Below are 18,886 nucleotides of genomic sequence, written 5' to 3'. Positions count from 1 at the left end.
TTATGGGTTGGATTTTACAGCACTTTAAAACTAAGAGTAGAATAAGCAAAACAAAGGGAGGACGGGCCAAACATGGCCTGCCATGGAACATAGATTGTGAATTGTTGAAAGGGTACGTGATTTCATATGACAGGACTGTGTGGGATACTGTGACAGGAAATGAGAGACAGTTGCACGCAGGAGGACCTCGAGCATAGTCGGTTGATATTCAGATTCTCTTTTGTTTGTTCTGTAGAAATGTGTGATAACAAACAGGTTCTTCTCGGTTTGCGGAGCGCCTGATTGGCCAGGGGGCAGACAGGTGTGTGTCATCACCTGAGGGGGAGATTACCTACATACAGCGTGTTTAGACTTAATAATAGGCATATCTTAACTCTAACATTCACAGACTGATGAAAAGCATTAATGTAGAGCCAAAGAGTTTCTATGATAACAGAATCATGGATAGAATTGAGAAATTCAGAATTTCAAAAAAGGTATAAGTCAGATTCCATAGAGCCCTACATTAAGTCAGAGCACCGGCAGATGGCAGCCCACCAAGGGTCTTGGTCTGTCCCAGGTTTCTCCCTAAAAGGAAGTTTTTCTTTGCCACTGTTGCACTAAATGCTTGCTCTTTGGGGAATTATTGGAATTTTGGGTCTTTGTAAAATATAGTGTGTTCTAGACTTACTCTATCTGTAAAGTGTCCTTGTTATGATTTGTTCCTATACATTATAATACACTTGGGCATAGCAGGGCACTGCTAGCTGAGATAATCTGATTGACCATTGATTAATTAAACTGTTTATAATATATGTTTATAATCCTGTCTGTCTCAGCAGAATGAACGGTAAAACATCCCCAGCAGCTGATTCAAGGACGGCCGCGGCAGCAGGGTGAGTCAGGATGTGGATTTACCTAAAAGCACTCAAACACGCACAAAATAAGAAAAAATAAGAGAAAGACGAACTCTGAAACTGAAACTACTAAGTTAAGTTGATAAAAAGATGGTGGTTTGGGCTCTAAGCAGACGTTACTTCACGTCCTGAAGGTTACCACGTGACGCAGAATGTGACGTAGCTCCGTTTGTTAGATGATGTTTATAAAACTCTGTTTCCTTTTCTTTTCAAAGGGACATGAACCCTTAAGAAAAAGTCATAATCAGTGATGGGAATAACGGCGTTACTTTTTTTCAATAACTTCCCATCTTAATAACGCCGTTAGCGTTACTGCCAAAGAATGCGGCGTGTTACTATATATGAAGCAGTTTTTTTCATCAGACCAACTAGATCTGAGTCTGAGCTGAGAGGCAAAGACTTTATTTTACTGTTCTTCCTTGGTTAGTGGGCAATGCACAAGACAAGCGCATACATGCTGACGATTGGCTGAGGTTGAGTAAAATGTCATGGTAAGCCAATCAGAGGTAGAGTTGGGCGGGTGTTCGAAAGCACGCATAATCGGACACACAAGAACAACACAAGCGAGTCAGTCAACGAGAGAGAGACAGGTATGGCGTTATGAAATCAAGGAGAGAGTGAACTTTCCCTGCTACAGATTCTCCACCGTGGTCAGAAAGAACAGGGGAGACACTTTGTTTCTCTCACTATATGACTCTAGAGTCGCTACTCGCTCCAAAGCTAATCGCCGTCACTCTCTCACTTCTCCCTCGCTCTATCACCTACTCCCCCCACACACACACACATGCCAGCTCACAGTTGTGGCCTGTTGAGGTGTTGTGTTATTTGTATCGATCCACTATATAAACATAATATACATGGCATTTGATTGGAGGTTAGTCTCACTTTGTCCCACAGCAACATTTAAGGAGAATTCCGGTCGATTCCAACCCGTAGCTCTGTTGTTTGTAAATTAGGAGTACTGTCAGTAGCGAGAAAAACGAAACCAATCGGTGCTGCCTACACCGAGTTATCCTCCTGCTAGTGTTAGCACCCAACAGGCTTAAACAGGGCTTAAACAGGGCAAGTTTTAAACGTGTTTTTAGCCTCTAAACATGCTCGAAATGCCATTACAAGTGCTTAGCCATGTGCAGTTATTCCTTCCAAGGGAATACAGCGAATTTGACTGCAGTAGATGTGACAGAAAGCCATAAAAGTTGTGTTAATCCATACCTCTGTTTATTTCCTGGTTTATGGTGAAGCCCACACTAGTCGAATGCCGATCTCATACAATCCAATATTCCAAAATGCATTTTTTCCACAAAAAAACGATTTGCCGAGTTTCTTTCCATAGTAACGCGTATGTATCAACAAGCTGTAACCTGACACCACAGTGGAGCGAGCAGAGCTGCAGTTCAAGAGTTCAACAGCTAGGTAACCTAGCAACGGCAGCAGGGGGAGGAGCTCACAGAGCTGACAGACGGAGCTTGGAGTTAGATCAGGACTAATATGAGAAAATGGTTCCAGTTTGTGCCTTTCCAAATTGCGGCAACCAAATGAAGAGATATTTGAGCTTGAGCTTTCACTGTCTACCCCTCCGCAACCGGGAGATTTCACAGTTGTGTGTAGCATGATTATGTATAAAACCACACACTGCACTGTACATACTTTACATTGATTGTGTCTAGATTGTGATATCTCTCACTAATTTAGTGAGTTTCCTTTTAGAGAAATACTCTGAGTGACTTTAACTCTCTCTGATAAATATCTGGTTTATCTTTAGAGTCTGTGGTAGTGAACCAGATCTGGTTTATCTTTAGAGTATGTGGTAATGAACCTGATCTGGTTTATCTTTAGAGTCTGTGGTAATGAACCTGATCTGGTTTATCTTTAGAGTCTGTGGTAGTGAACCAGATCTGGTTTATCTTTAGAGTCTGTGGTAGTAAACCAGATCTGGTTTATCTTTAGAGTCTGTGGTAGTGAACCAGATCTGGTTTATCTTTAGAGTCTGTGGTAGTGAACCTGATCTGGTTTATCTTTAGAGTCTGTGGTAGTAAACCAGATCTGGTTTATCTTTAGAGTCTGTGGTAATGAACCTGATCTGGTTTATCTTTAGCGTCTGTGGTAGTGAACCAGATCTGGTTTATCTTTAGAGTCTGTGGTAGTGAACCAGATCTGGTTTATCTTTAGAGTCTGTGGTAGTGAACCTGATCTGGTTTATCTTTAGAGTCTGTGGTAGTGAACCAGATCTGGTTTATCTTTAGAGTCTGTGGTAGTGAACCAGATCTGGTTTATCTTTAGAGTCTGTGGTAATGAACCTGATCTGGTTTATCTTCAGAGTCTGTGGTAGTGAACCAGATCTGGTTTATCTTTAGAGTCTGTGGTAGTAAACCAGATCTGGTTTATCTTTAGAGTCTGTGGTAGTGAACCAGATCTGGTTTATCTTTAGAGTCTGTGGTAGTGAACCTGATCTGGTTTATCTTTAGAGTCTGTGGTAGTGAACCTGATCTGGTTTATCTTTAGAGTCTGTGGTAGTAAACCAGATCTGGTTTATCTTTAGAGTCTGTGGTAGTGAACCTGATCTGGTTTATCTTTAGAGTCTGTGGTAGTAAACCAGATCTGGTTTATCTTTAGAGTCTGTGGTAGTAAATCAGATCTGGTTTATCTTTAGAGTCTGTGGTAATGAACCTGATCTGGTTTATCTTTAGAGTCTGTGGTAGTGAACCAGATCTGGTTTATCTTTAGAGTCTGTGGTAGTAAACCAGATCTGGTTTATCTTTAGAGTCTGTGGTAGTGAACCAGATCTGGTTTATCTTTAGAGTCTGTGGTAGTGAACCTGATCTGGTTAATCTTTAGAGTCTGTGGTAGTGAACCAGATCTGGTTTATCTTTAGAGTCTGTGGTAGTGAACCAGATCTGGTTTATCTTTAGAGTCTGTGGTAGTGAACCAGATCTGGTTTATCTTTAGAGTCTGTGGTAATGAATAGGGCTTGGGGAAAAAATTGGTACAGCATAGTATTGGGATATTTTCCATGACAATAGTGTATTGCCAAACACAAAAAACAACAAATCCAGAACAGGATCATAACAGTATCAATACACAGACATAACATAACCTGTCCAGGTACTGCGGGTGGAAATTAGCATTTTTTTGCAATAACCTGACACATGACATCTCTTCTTTTTTAGACTAATGTTTTTTGTGCATTGTCCCTGATCAAATAAAGAAATAAACAAACAGATGGGAAGTACACAGATGCCAAGTACACAGACACCAAGTACACAGATGCCAAGTATCAATCTTTTATTATATATGTGTTGGTCAGTTTGTCTGCCTGACAATCCCATATTGCAGCAATAAAATTGAAGTGAAATGAACAAACAGAGATCTTTTTAGATTAAACAGATGTTGACAAAGTTTCCTTTTGAAGTTGGAAAATAGGTAATAAATGGCAATATATCGCAGAATATTGCAATATGTTTAAAATCGCAATACTATTGTATCATGATGTATAGTATGGTGAGGCCTCTGGTGAATCCCACCCCTGGTAGTGAACTGTGGTCTGGTTGTCTGGTGTTCAGGTTGAATCCTCTGGACGCAGCCAGCTTCCTGTCCTTCAGCACCATGTCCTGGATGACTCCGGTTATGTGGTCCATGTTCAGGAAGCAGCTGGACCCGAGCACGCTCAGTCCGTCTCCTCTAGATGGAGCCGACGTCAACGGAGACAGGTCAGACTGCAACGAATAACGCTAATCATCTTGAAAAAACTTTATTCATACACAACATGTTACAAAGTGTGTCTGTGTGTTGATCATGGACGGATTATTACAGATATCATTTTATACTCTGTCTACAGAGATAAAGACACCCAAGTCAACTCCAACAGTCTCTTAGTCATTTTGCCTGTCTACTTGGATGTTTTTTGTTTGTTTCGTGTCTATAGTCAGTTTTTTAGCATCTATTTGTGTTGGTTTTGCATCAGTAAGTAAACCCAAGGTGCTTTACATTAAAAACAGCATACACATTAACACAAATATATATAAAAGAATATAAAATATATAAAAAAAATATATAAAAGAAAAAAAAAAAATATATATAAAAGAATTCAATAAACACGAGACAATCAACAAAAACAAACCGAGTGTGACCATACAAATACACACACACACACACACACACACACACACACACACACACACACACACACACACTGTAGTTAAGCAAATGCTTAAGAAAATAAAAGGTTTTGAGTTTGCTTTTTCGGCAACATTTTGTTTTTACAGCCGGGCCATTCATTTTAATTTAGTTTGTAGATGTTACTTAGATGGCACCAACATTTGACCTAATCATAATAGATCTGTATGGCAACTTATGATGCGGGGGGTCAGACAATTTTGAGTGTTAAATACTTAATTTCCTGCATTCAGGTGGATTTTTGTGGGACCTATTTCTACCTTTTTCTGAATCAATTCATGCTGGAAATATCTTTATGTAAAGGGTAACAGATTACAATCCAAATATATAAACATAATGGAATATATTACATTCTGTATTGCTTTCAACTATTTATTCTTCTTTGGATCAACTTTTCTAATTATATCTGAGTCAGCACACATGTAGCCTAGACATAATTTACTCTTCCCTTCTCTTTTGCGTATTTTGTTGAGGAAGTAACCTCCTTAAATGTGCATATGACAATTATTCACCTCAATGATACATTAATTAATTTTAATTTAATAAAAAAAAACCCTGGACTGTAATATTTCAGATGTTTGAACAAGATTTTTTCTCATGTTCAAAACTTTGTGCACATTCAAAATATAACTCATCCCATCTGTGTTCTCTGTGATTTGGAGGAGTCGTGATATTTTGAGAAATTTAAAGTGATAATAATAGGCTATTATAAGAATGCAGTCACTATATTGCCTGTCTTTGTGATTGTAGCATCATCATCATCAATTTTCCCGTCATTTTGGGTCATTTGTAGTTGTTACTTGGATGTTTTTTGTTTGTTTCGTGTCTATAGTCAGTTTTTTAGCATCTATTTGTGTTGGTTTTGCATTAGTAAGTAAACCCAAGGTGCTTTACATTAAAAACAGCATACACATTAACACAAAGCATGAATATAAAACATGAATATAAAAGAATTCAATAAACACGAGACAATCAACAAAAACAAACCGAGTGTGACCATACAAATACACACACACACACACACACACACACACACACACACACACACACAAACACACATACACACACACACAAACACACACACACACACACACACACATACACACACACACACACACACACACACACACACACACACACTGTAGTTAAGCAAATGCTTAAGAAAATAAAAGGTTTTTAGTTTGCTTTTTCGGCAACATTTTGTTTTTACAGTTTTTTACATTCACTTCGGCACTAATTTCAGAACCTTGACGTCATTTTTCACAACTCTAGACCCAAAACTCACAACCAGTGATCAAAATACACATTTTTCAACTATAAGTAGTAAGTAGTAGTACTATAATGTACTACTGTTTACCAGACACTGTTCCTATGGTCCCATGTACTACCTTTACTGTAATGTACTACTGTTTATCAGACACCGTTTCTATGGTCCCATGTACTACCTTTACTGTAATGTACTACTGTTTGTCAGACACTATTACTATTGATCTAAAGTAAAGTTTGAATGGTATTTCACAATAAATTAGTCTTTTGAACCAATGATTGTGCAAGATGTATTTAAAGATATGAATGCACAATGCAATGTTTTGAACATTGGACAGTCTGTGTTACAAGTGATGACCGTTGTGAGTTTTGTGTCTAGAGTTTTGAAAAATGACGTCAAGGTTCTGAAATTAGTGTCGAAGTGATTGTAAAAAACTGTAGTAACCCATCTGTGGTGTGTGTCTCCATGTGTCTCTGTGTGTCTACTTGTGTCTCTGTGTCTCTGTGTGTCTCCGTGTGTGTCTCTGTATGTCTCTGTGTGTCTCTGTATGTCTCTGTGTCTCTGTGTGTCTCTGTGTGTCTCGCTGTTTCTCCCTGTGTCTCCCTGTGTCTGTGTCTTTGTGTGTCTCTGTGTTTCTCTGTGTCTCTCTGTGTCTCTGTGTGTCTCCGTGTGTCTCCGTGTGTCTCTGTGTGTCTCTCTGTGTCTCTGTGTGTCTCCGTGTGTCTCCCTGTTTCTCCCTGTGTCTCCCTGTGTCTCCGTGTGTCTCTGTGTTTCTTTGTGCAGGCTGCAGAAGCTGTGGGAACAGGAAGTGTGTGCGGTCGGCCTGCAGAAAGCGTCTCTGATTCGAGTGTTGCTTCGTTTCCAGAGAAACCGGCTGTTGCTGGTCGTCGCCATCACCTTTGTCTTCATGGTGGCGCTGTTCTGCTCTTCAGTGAGTCATGTTACGTTACATCACCTTTTTAAAATCCTATCAAAAATAAAGAAAAGTGTTTTTCCTTTTTTCATGTTAATGTGTCCCACTCAGTGGCCACTTTATTAGGCACACCCACCAGAAATTCTACATTTATGAAGCTCATACTGAATATATAATACACTTTTTAGATTTGAAGTATTTTGGGGTTTTATATTCACAACAAAGTCTCACTCCCAACTTGTCACATTGTGAAGCCGGGTCATTCATTTTAATTTAGTTTGTAGATGTTACTTAGATGGCACCAACATTTGACCTAATCATAATAGATCTGTATGGCGACTTATGATGCGGGGGGTCAGACAATTTTGAGTGTTAAATACTTAATTTCCTGCATTCAGGTGGATTTTTGTGGGACCTATTTCTACCTTTTTCTGAATCAATTCATGCTGGAAATATCTTTATGTAAAGGGAAACAGATTACAATCCAAATATATAAACATAATGGAATATATTACATTCTGTATTGCTTTCAACTATTTATTCTTCTTTGGATCAACTTTTCTAATTATATCTGAGTCAGCACACATGTAGCCTAGACATAATTTACTCTTCCCTTCTCTTTTGCGTATTTTGTTGAGGAAGTAACCTCCTTAAATGTGCATATGACAATTATTCACCTCAATGATACATTAATTAATTTTAATTTATTAAAAAAAACCCTGGACTGTAATATTTCAGATGTTTGAACAAGATTTTTTCTCATGTTCAAAACTTTGTGCACATTCAAAATATAACTCATCCCATCTGTGTTCTCTGTGATTTGGAGGAGTCGTGATATTTTGAGAAATTTAAAGTGATAATAATAGGCTATTATAAGAATGCAGTCACTATATTTCAGAAAATAATCTACCTGCACCATGGTCTGCTGTGCAGTACATGATTGGTCGGCTGGTGCGTAGAGAGACAGTAGAGGGTAGTATGTAGAGAGACAACAGTAGAGAGTAGTATGTAGAGAGACAACAGTAGAGAGTAGTATGTAGAGAGACAACAGTAGAGAGTAGTATGTAGAGAGACAACAGTAGAGAGTAGTATGTAGAGAGTAGTATGTAGAGAGACAGCAGTAGAGAGTAGTATGTAGAGAGACAGCAGTAGAACCCTCTATGGTTTTCTCTGATATTTAGTGATATTTAATGTGCAAAGAAATTAGATGTTGCAGCTGTTGTATGTGTTTATTATATCATGGCTGTGAATCAGCTTGCTTGATTTGAGCTACTACATGTAATTTATAATAAATATTTTAACACATCAACAGTAATGTCTCTGTGTGTCCTCTCAGGGAGTCCTGGTCCGTGAGATCATCCTCTACATCCTCAAACCGGAGTCATTCTCAGTTTGGGGGGGCCTGGGCCTATGTTTGGGTCTGGCCTTTATGGAGCTCTTAAGGATCAGCTCTAAGACTCTGTTTTGGGCTATCGGCATACGGACAGGAATCAGGATGAAAACTGGTTTCTGCATGCTGGGCTTCCGCAAGATCATCACTCTGAGGACGCACAGCGAAGTCTCTGTGGGACAGGTAGGACAACCCTCCCTCCAAGTCCTCCAATGATATGGGTGGTTTGGTCCCTCCCCTTCTAATCCCACCCACAGGAGCTTTACATAAATTAGCGCCCCCTAGTGGTGGCAGGAAATACATCCTCATATCTAACCCCAGTCTCCTGGCTGAGAGTTCTGTTTTTGTTTGACCCCCCCCCCCCAAACTTGCCTCCTTACCAGGATATTTGGCACTCTCATACTTCCTCACCTTACTTCCTGCTTTGCTCCTGTCAGAACTACTACGGCCACTAGAGGGCGTCACCACTACAAACCTAAATATAGGTCAGAATGATGCTGGAACAAACCACTTATGGGGGAGTTTTTTGAAGCCTTAACATAAAGAAACTGCAAAAACTGGAAAACAAAATAAATCTCAAAATGTCTTGGGGTGACAAAATGAAACTGATAAACAGCTGTCTGTGTCTGTGTTTCTGCCTGTCTGTCTGTCTGTCTGTCTGTCTGTCTGTCTGTCTGTCAGATGGTGAATGTTTTGACCAGCGACAGCTACAAGCTGTTTGAAGCCGTCCATTGGTGCCCGATTGTGCTGCCCTCACCCCTCCTGTTGATCATGTGCGCCGTTTACTCCTGCCACATCCTCGACTACACTGCTCTCATCGGCATCTTCATCTTTCTCATCTTCATGGTCCTCCAGGTTTGTGGACACACTTTTCAAAATCCTTTATTAATCCCACAATGGGGAAATTCACACGGTTGCAGCAGCAAGGGATAAGATGAAAAGTAAAAGACACACATTAACACACAATAATAAATATAACTAGAAAATTACGCAAGAAATTTTGACAGTGTGCCTACTACTTGGTGCACATCCGAATAACACTGGCTAACAGTAAAACTGCTGTTTGACATGTCCTGCAAAGAGAGGACAACACGGCCTACAGTAAAGAGTCTCCATGATAGGAGGTGTGTGTGTAAGAAGTTGTTGCTATGGTGATTTCCACAGTGAGGGAGTAGAGGAGGTAGTTGCAGGTAACAAACAGAGAACCGTCTGCGTACTTCCAGATATGTTTTTTCATTGTTTCTATCGGCAGTTGGTATGAACAGATCCAAAAGTTTAAGCCCGGTGGATTCCATAGTTACAAGTTTTCGACCGGCACAAGATTTCCCACATCTTGACCAACCATGATGTATGAAGAGTAAAAACTGTAGTGGAGAGAGCAATTTTTGGAAAACTTTCAGAGAATCATAATGCAGCTTCAACCTCTGTCCTCCCCTCTCTCAACATTCCAGCCCCACACACACACATTGGAAAATCTGAATGTTTGTGCGTGTGCGTGTGTGTGTGTGTCTGTGTGTGTGTGTGTGTGTGTGTGTTAGAGAAGGGAGATGTATGTTTGACAGGATGTCATAAAGAAGTGCTACACTACCCACAATCCTAAGCGTAACAGGAACGTATCTGATTGGTGGAGATCTCTGTGTGTGTGTGTGTGTGTGTGTGTGTGTGTGTGTTGAAGTATTACACTACCCACAATCCTAAGTGTAACAGCAATGTCTCTGATTGGTGGAAATCACTGTTGCCAAGCAAATGTCTAGGGAACCCGCGAAATAATTTATTTTTTCATTGTTTCTATCGGCAGTTGGTATGAACAGAGCCAAAAGTTTAAGTCCAGTGGATTCCTAGTTACATATCTGCCACCGGCATGGTACATCTTGACCATGAGCCATGATGTATGAAGAGTGAAAACTGTAGGGGAGAGAGCAATTTTTGGAAAACTTTCAGAGAATCATAATGCACCTTCAACCTCTGTCCTCCCCTCTAGCTCTCAACATTCCAGCCCCACACACACACATTGGAAAATCTGAATGTGTGTGCATGTGTCTGTGTGTGTGTGTGTGTGTGTTAGAGGAGGGAGATGTATGTTTGACAGGATGTCATAAAAAAGTACTACACTACCCACAATCCTAAGCGTAACATTCCATAGTTACATGTCTGCGACCGGCACAAGATTTCCTACATTTTGACCAACAATGATGTATGAAGAGTGAAACCTGTAGGGTTTATAATCGTAATGAATAATTGACCATAGGTATGGGTTTAAAATGTATAAATGTCACAAGTTTTTCACACTGCTGTCTATCATAGACTTATACCTACATTTTCAAAAAGTGTTCTAGAGTGAAAGTAATTTGCTGAGAGGGGTTGAGACGTGTAGTGTAAACACCAATGCAATATTGAAACAGAGGAATCGTAGCATTTTGATTTGTTGTTTGGAAAAGGAAAGCAAATAATTTAGTTAGATTTTTGTGTCTTAGGTAGAGAGTTGTGTGTAATGTTTTGAAAAGTGTTTTATGCAAATGAAAATTGAGTTTAAAGGCCGATTGATAGCGTATTGTTTTGGAGGTTTGGTGTGTGTAGTTTTGCTCTTTGAGTGAGAGGTTTCAAAAATAAATTGTGTGACATGTAGAGATTTTGTGTGTAAGCAGTTATAAAAAACTGTAATCAAAAGAATATTTAGTAATAAATTAACAATTTTATTTATGGAAATTTTGTCCATTTCCAGATGTTCAACATCTTTAAAGTGTTATGTAAATCAACTGATTCATAGGGTTAGGTTTTTGAGAGGAGTTTAGAACAATAATACAGTTACCATTTTCCTATTAGCTAAAACTGTTGGTGAAAAAAAAATACACAGACAAGCATTGGAGCAATTGATTAAGGCCTTAAACCTGTATTAATTATGAGAACATAATGATAGCTGGCCTTAAACTAACTGTTGGTTGTTGTTACATAACATGACAGGTTTGCTTTTTACATTTTCCTGCTCAACAATGATGTTTGGGACTCCAAAATATGTTACACCCATAGAGTGTAGGCAGACTCACAGGGTGACATATTTAAAAGAAATAGTGAATTTGAAATACATAAAAACATCCATTGGCTTCTTCACTGGCAACTTTACTCTCCAAGAGTGAATACGGAAGTGGTTAGCTTAGTGGGGGAAAAAAGTGTCTGACTGACTGAGAGAAAGATATAAGGAAAGGAGGGGAAGAAAGGAGGTTATTTGTCAGTTAAGATGATGTCATGATGGACTAACTGACCCACTGACTGTGAGATATACACACACACACACACACACACACACACACACACACACACACACACACACACACACACACACACACACACACACACACACACACACACACAGGAGGAGGGTAAGATAGGAAGAGGAGAAGAACATGAGAAGATGAGAGGAAGAAATGAGGTGAGGAGAGGAGTAGGGAAAGAAGAGAGGAAGAGGAGAGGAAGAAAGGAGGTGTTATTTGCCAGCTAACATGATGTCATGATGGACTAACTGACCAACTGACTGACTCTGATTGCTGACCTCAGGCCTCAACACCAGCAGCTGTTCTGACAGAGACTAGGCACAGTAACTTCACAGCAACAGGTCAACATGTCAGGGATCAGATTACAACTGACCAACTGCATTTAATGTTTGAAAGATGTGGAATATAATGATTTAATATTTGTAATTAATTCTAAGATGATGCTAAATGGGATTGATGGCTTCAATTTGGATGATGAAGCGGCTAAAGGAGAATGAATGAGTCTGAAAAGTGGGAAATGTGTCAGATTATGTAATCTCAAACAACACGACACAGACACACATTCAAATGCACACACACACACACACACACACACACACACACACACACACACACACAGACAACCACACACACACACACACATTCACACACACAAACACACAGTCACACAATCAAACACACACAGTCACACACACACAAACACACAGACAGATATACACACACATGCACACACACAACCACCCAAACACACACACACACACACACACACACACACACACACACACACACACACACACACACAGACAGAAACACACACATAAAGACAGAGAGGCACACACATACAGACAGAGATATACACACACATGTGCACACACAACCACACACACACACACACACACACACACACACACACACACACAAACACACACACAGGAGGGTAAGATAGGAAGAGGAGAAGAAAAGGAGAGGAGGAGAAGAAGAAAGGAGAGGCAGAAAGGAGGTGACGAGAGGAGTAGAGAAAGAAAAGAGGAAGAAAGGAGGTGTTATTTGTAAGCTAACATGATGTCATGATGGACTAACTGACAAACTGACTGACTCTGATAACTGACCTAATGGCCTCAACCCCAAGACGAGGCTCTGGCACACCTTTGATAGTCCTGCTCCTTGCTCGAAAACCGTAACTCCTATCACTTAATGTTTAATACTGTGAGAGATATACACACACAAACCACATACAACCACACACACACACACACGCAATCACTTCACAGCAACAGGTCAACATGTCAGGGATCAGATCACATGACCAACTGCAGTTAAAGGTTGCCATGACGACTCATGTCTCAGACAGTCTTATCACAGAAATGAGGTTCTGGCGCACCTTAGATAGTCCTGCTTCTAGCTCAAAAACCCTAATTCCTATCGCTTAATGTGAAATACCGTGAAATATATAACACCCAGCTGAACATCCTGTGCAAGAAGGATGTGTGTTGTGTAAGGGCTCTCTTAATGCCTTCCCCTGATCACCTGATGGGCTGCAGGTGTCACCAGTGCCATGTGCCAAGCTGCAGCACTTGAACAGGCAGATAGACTCCCTCTATCACCTCCCCCAATCTGAGCCTATGGCCCCGCCTCCTGTGCCGGATTGGCTGGTCTGTTTCCCCTGGTTTGCTGCAGTGTGTGTGTGTGTGTGTGTGTGTGTGTGTGTGTGTGTCTGTGTGTATGTATGTTCTATGTATTGAGAAACAGAATTAAGCTTAACTTTGAAACCTGGTGGACAGAGATCATTTTTGTCTCGCAAACGGTGCCTAAAAACCAATACATAGTAGTGCAGATGGAGCCTGAGAGTGTGAACATGGTTTCTGTGTGTCAGTTTGTGTCTGCCAGGCTCATTAATCAGTTCCAGAAAAAGGCTGGGGAGATCACAGACAGCCGAGTCCGCTCCATCAACGAGGTCCTCAGCTGCATCAAACTCATCAAGATGTATGTGTGGGAGGAGTCCTTCTACAGGAATGTCACAGGTAAGAAGATTCCAAGTGTAACGGTTGTGTTTATTGATGAGACATGTAACGTTAGGCCTTCTCTCGTTGGCTCTAACTAGCCGTTTATTACCATGGAGACGCCACATGCAGATTTTAATGATTGTTCAGGGTGCACGTCTCAAGTCTGCTGACCACTTGTGTTTTTACAATTATCGTCCGGAAAATAAACAAATTAAAAACAAGATGAAAAAAGCACAATAGAACAAGACAGTTAACACTATAAAATATATTAAAATGAATACACAGGGACAGTGATGGCAAGTGGAATCTGTTGTAGATCTTTATGAACTTCATAAATCAGAAAAATCTTTTAGTAATCATTTACTCTGTTTCTGTGGTTGAAGTGGCTGACAGTGAACCAGCATCTGCCGATCACCACGTCGCTTTAAAGGACATCACTGGCGAGCCAAAGAACTTGCTTATTCTTCTTTACACCAACTGCCGCCGGAGCGACTGTCGCTACTGTCTGTGGAAGGTGCTGTTCTTTGACTCTACCGTGACGTCCGTTAAAATCAACCCAATGATCGGCAGCAGCAGACGATGGACCGATAGGAAACAAGAAAAGGGAGAGCTAGATTATTGCTGATCATTAGACACTGAGGACGATGGTGACAGTCAGCTGTCACAGTCTGTTTTTGTAAAGTGTGTATGTTTGTGTGTTTATGTGTGTGTGTGTGTGTGTGTGTGTGTGTGTGTGTGTGTGTCAGACATTAGGACGTTAGAGAGGAGGATATTGGATAAAGCTGCTCTGATCCAGAACTTCAGTGCGACCATCAGCCCTCTCGTCCCGATCATCGCCATCATGGTCACCTACACCGTTCACACCTGGCTGGGTTTACCTCTCAGCACCAGCACCGTGAGGAACACTCACACTAAACCATTTATATTATATATAGCTGTCAGTGGATTGAAATATTTAAGTGTGCTTAATCTCATGATTGTCCATAGTTAATTTGTGATTATTCACACGTTTTTTTTTTAATCTGTTCTAAAGTTTTTAATGCTCAAGATGAGAATTAGCACCTCTAAATCTGAGACCATGGTTTTCAGCAGGACACCGATGGATTGACTACTTTGGGTAGTCTTTCCCCCAAGTGAAGGAGTTCAAGTACCTCGGGGTCTTGTTCTAGCCTGGTTCCGCCCTCCTACTTACTTCCGCTCAATTTTCATTTCCCTTCAGTACTCCGTCTGGGTTTGCGGTATATTATTAGGTTTTCTCCGGTCAAATATTTGGCGGTCCAATCAGTGAACAGAGGGAGTGGCTGAGAACAATGACGTTGAGGACGTGCGCTAGAAAGATGCGAGCGAAGCCATTCGGTCCGTTGTGGCAACGCTGCCGAATATCCAGAAGTTAAAGCCCGAGCAAGAACAATCTTTGCTGAGATGTGTTGGTGGCCATGATGTTGTGGCCCTCCTCCCCACGGGGTTCGGGAAAAGTTTGATTTTCCAGCTCGCTCTGTTAGTGGTGAAGGAGTTGGCTAAGGCTAACGCTAGTGATGCTAATTCTAAATAAGCCGATAGTTGTTGTCGGTCTCCCCTCTTGTTGCACATGTGCATGACATATGTTACGACCAAACGTTAGCGATTGGTTATGGCAGATCCAGAGTGGCTCTGGGCAGATCCAATAGTTTTAAACTTCAACAGAGTACCCGCCTTCAACACTGGTCAATGGACAGAGGCCAGACTCTCTGGACAAATGAAATGTACCAGAGTCTGGTAGGACCAGGCTAGTCTTGGTACCTAGTGCGGGGACAATGGGAGATTGGCTGGAGAATTGCTTTACCTCACCGTTCCTACCCTCACCTATTGTCATGAAGGCTGGGTCATGACTGCAAGAACGCGATCCAGGGTACAAGCGGCCGAAATGTGTTTCCTCACGAGAGTGGCTGGCGTCTCCTTTAGAGATAGGGTGAGAAGCTCAGTCATCCGTGAGGAACTTAGAATAGAGCCACTGAAAGGAACCAGTTGTGGTTCAGCATTTGGTAACGACGCCCCTGGCTCTTTTCCCAAGGCCTTCTTCCTGGGGAAAAGACCCAGGACTAGGTTATAGCAGCATGGTGGCCCAGTGTTTAGCACTGTGGCCTCACAGCAAGAAGGTTCTGGGTTTGAATCCATGTTGTTACGGGCCTTTCTGTGTGGAGTTTGTGTGTTCTCCCCATGTTTGCGTGGGTTTCCTCAGGTGCTCCGGTTTCCCCCACCATCAAAATATAATGTACCAGGTTCTCCAGCTAGTGCCCTTGGGCAAGGCACTGCCTCAGATCTGGAGTTGGTCCCTGGGCACTGTAAATGACTGCCCACTGCTCCCTTGAGGGATGGGTTAAATGCAGAGAATGAATGTCACTACATGTATGTGTATGTGACAATAAAGTACCTTTTTAGGTAGAGAGATATTATATCCCCCACCTTGGCCTGGGAATGCCTCAGGAACTTTAATATTGTTGAGAGAACCATCTGGAAGGGCTTTGAAAATCAACTTGCCATTCAAAAGACCCTTTTCTTTATCCCTGTCTGCTAGCCCCCAACTTGCCTTCTTGCCAGGACATTTGTCCCTTTAATACTTCCTCACCTTACTTCCTGCTTTGCTCCCATCAGAACTACAATGGCCACTAGAGGGCGCCACCACTAGAAAACCTAAATATAGGTCAGAATGATGCTGGAACAAACGATGTCTGGGAACATTTTTCGGGGGAGGACAGTCTCTTTAAAAAAAATGTTCTCCTTTGTGGAAGAGCTCAAAGAGAAGAGCTGGAGAATCTGAGTGGCCTTCATGGTTCCTTATGGTTTGTGTTGAGGCCTCACTCTCTGTTTCTTCATCAGGCTTTTCCTTTCGTCACCCTCCTGAACAGCATGAGGTTTATTCTGTCATCGTTGCCCCCTTGTGTCGGTTTCCTTGCTGAAGCTGCTGTGTCTGTGGCTCGCCTAAAGGTAACTTACACTTTGTCTCTCCTGAACTTCTCCGACAGTCTGGGTGGAAACTTTGAGAGAAAGTTAAGTTAATTTAAAATATCTGTCTGTGTGTCTGTGTGTGTTGCAGAGGTTACTGCTGACAGAGAATACAGAGCCGTACATCAGCCACAGCACCAGAACCCCATTAGCGGTCGTCGTCATGGAGAACGCCACGCTGTCCTGGACCAAGCCACTCCACCCCCCCGACACAGAGGACAGGGACAACCTGGTGTCCGAAGCCAGAGCTGCTGAAGGGATGCCCGTCCTGAGGAACGTCTCCTTCACTCTGCACAAGGTAAACCTGATGAGACCGAGTGTTTACATGTTGTTCAGTCAGTCAGAGATTTAACCATTTATTGCAACAAATAGAAATACAGTTAGCTTTGCAAAGGTGGCTCCGCTTTTAATGATGCTTCCTGGGTTATCCAAGCAGCATGCTAAGCTGAAACAGGAGTAGTCTCAGGACCACCTAGGGAGACAACGCCATGTTAGATGTTTAAACAAGACTGTATCAAATCAAGTTGAACCAAATAAGACCAAATTAAATAACCAAATTAACTCAGAAATCAGTGGAGTAAGTGGTGAAGGGTGTGCATGAGTGACAGAGGTGAGTGTGTGTTGGAGTAGTAATGTGTAAACATAGCAAAAAGCAAACCTAGGACAACATAACCAAACCAAACCTTGGTGTGCCTGTGGAGACATCCAGAGCAGATGAGAGAAAAAAACCGAGGATACTGCAGATTAGGTAACCTCCGCACACTAGTTCCAGGTGAGCTGAGATACTCTAATTAGTTATCTAAACTGCTTGCACCATGGACAGGGAGTGTCCCCGACAGCCAGCAGTCCTTTATGGGGACCCACATGGCCCTCTTCCCTGGGACCCATGGAGGCCATGAAGGGGGAAGTGGTCGATATGGTTCTGACACCAGATTTGGGAGTAAGTCACACATGTACCCAAAGTCTCCTCTGCCCGGAAAGCCAGAGTCTCCTCTGCCCAAAGACCCAGAAACTTCTCTGCCCAGAGACCCAGAGTCCCTGCTGAGTTGGTAGTTTCTGATCATGAGTGGGCCGATCCGACCAACGCCTTGCCTTGACCCTTTTTTTTTCATTGTGTGTGTGTGTGTATCTCTGTGTGTGTGTGTGTGTGTGTGTCTGTGTCATGTGTGGGTGTCTCTAACTGACGCTGTGTTTCCTGCAGGGCAGACTGCTTGCTGTGTGTGGTGCTGTTGGCAACGGGAAGACGTCACTGATCTGCAGTCTGTTAGAACAGGTGAGTTCACCTGTCTGTCTGCAACTGGGTCACCTGTCTGTCTGCATCCTGTTCACCTGTCCATCTGCTTCCTGTCTGTCTTTCTGTCTGTCAGCTGAACCTGCAGCAGGGATCGGTCTCGGTGCAGGGATCAATTGCTTATGCTGCTCAGCAGGCCTGGATCTTCTATGGGACAGTGCGGGACAACATCCTGATGGGGGAACCTCTGGACCACTCCAGGTAGATAACTCTCCTCCAGAGAAAAGGTGTCAGCTGATCTGTGTAGTGACGTGTTGACGCTCCGCAGGTACAACCGAGTCCTGAGCTGCTGCTGCCTGGAGGACGACCTCAAAATCCTGCCGCACGGTGATCAGACACTGGTGAGAAACTCAAGCAATCATCTACAGTCTACTCTGTGTTAAAGAGAACATGTTTGTTTTTTTATTTTCCCATGCATTAGTGTCTAAGGTACTGATCTCTGAGAATCGTCCAGTATTGAGCGATAATGCTGTAACCTGCAGCCCTGAACCAAGCTGCAATGTAACGCTAGGAGAAATGTTGAGCAGCAGTCAGCGTCCACTAAAAGTTCAGTTTTTGCTGCGGAGAGACTCAGATTATTATTCTAAGTGTCTGACAACATTATGGGATGGATCCCTACAGAGATAGAGCGTTTTATTACAGAGTAAGATCCTTTTAGTTTAACATGAAACAGCCCCGAAATCCCCATCACCAAACACACTA

The 18,886-nt window shown here is 42.0% G+C and overlaps 1 protein-coding gene across 1 annotated transcript in view; it reads left to right on the top strand.

The window, feature by feature from the left end:
* The first annotated feature begins 821 nt into the window (after positions 1 to 821).
* LOC116065605 (multidrug resistance-associated protein 9-like) overlaps positions 822 to 18,886 on the top strand; it is a 47,337-nt gene continuing 29,272 nt past the window's right edge. The window contains exons 1-12 of the mRNA XM_035999198.1: positions 822 to 875; positions 4,457 to 4,603; positions 7,120 to 7,267; positions 8,586 to 8,822; positions 9,321 to 9,494; positions 13,782 to 13,929; positions 14,658 to 14,806; positions 16,768 to 16,875; positions 16,985 to 17,191; positions 18,095 to 18,166; positions 18,261 to 18,385; positions 18,453 to 18,525. Of these exons, the coding sequence (XP_035855091.1) occupies positions 823 to 875; positions 4,457 to 4,603; positions 7,120 to 7,267; positions 8,586 to 8,822; positions 9,321 to 9,494; positions 13,782 to 13,929; positions 14,658 to 14,806; positions 16,768 to 16,875; positions 16,985 to 17,191; positions 18,095 to 18,166; positions 18,261 to 18,385; positions 18,453 to 18,525 (1,641 nt within the window). The 5' untranslated portion in view covers position 822. The remainder of the gene's footprint in view (positions 876 to 4,456; positions 4,604 to 7,119; positions 7,268 to 8,585; positions 8,823 to 9,320; positions 9,495 to 13,781; positions 13,930 to 14,657; positions 14,807 to 16,767; positions 16,876 to 16,984; positions 17,192 to 18,094; positions 18,167 to 18,260; positions 18,386 to 18,452; positions 18,526 to 18,886) is intronic.

The sequence above is a fragment of the Sander lucioperca genome, chromosome 3 (genome assembly GCF_008315115.2).
Source record: "Sander lucioperca isolate FBNREF2018 chromosome 3, SLUC_FBN_1.2, whole genome shotgun sequence".
NCBI lineage: Eukaryota > Metazoa > Chordata > Actinopteri > Perciformes > Percidae > Sander > Sander lucioperca.
Note: the sequence above shows the minus strand (reverse complement) of the source record. Positions and strands in the feature narration are given on the sequence as shown.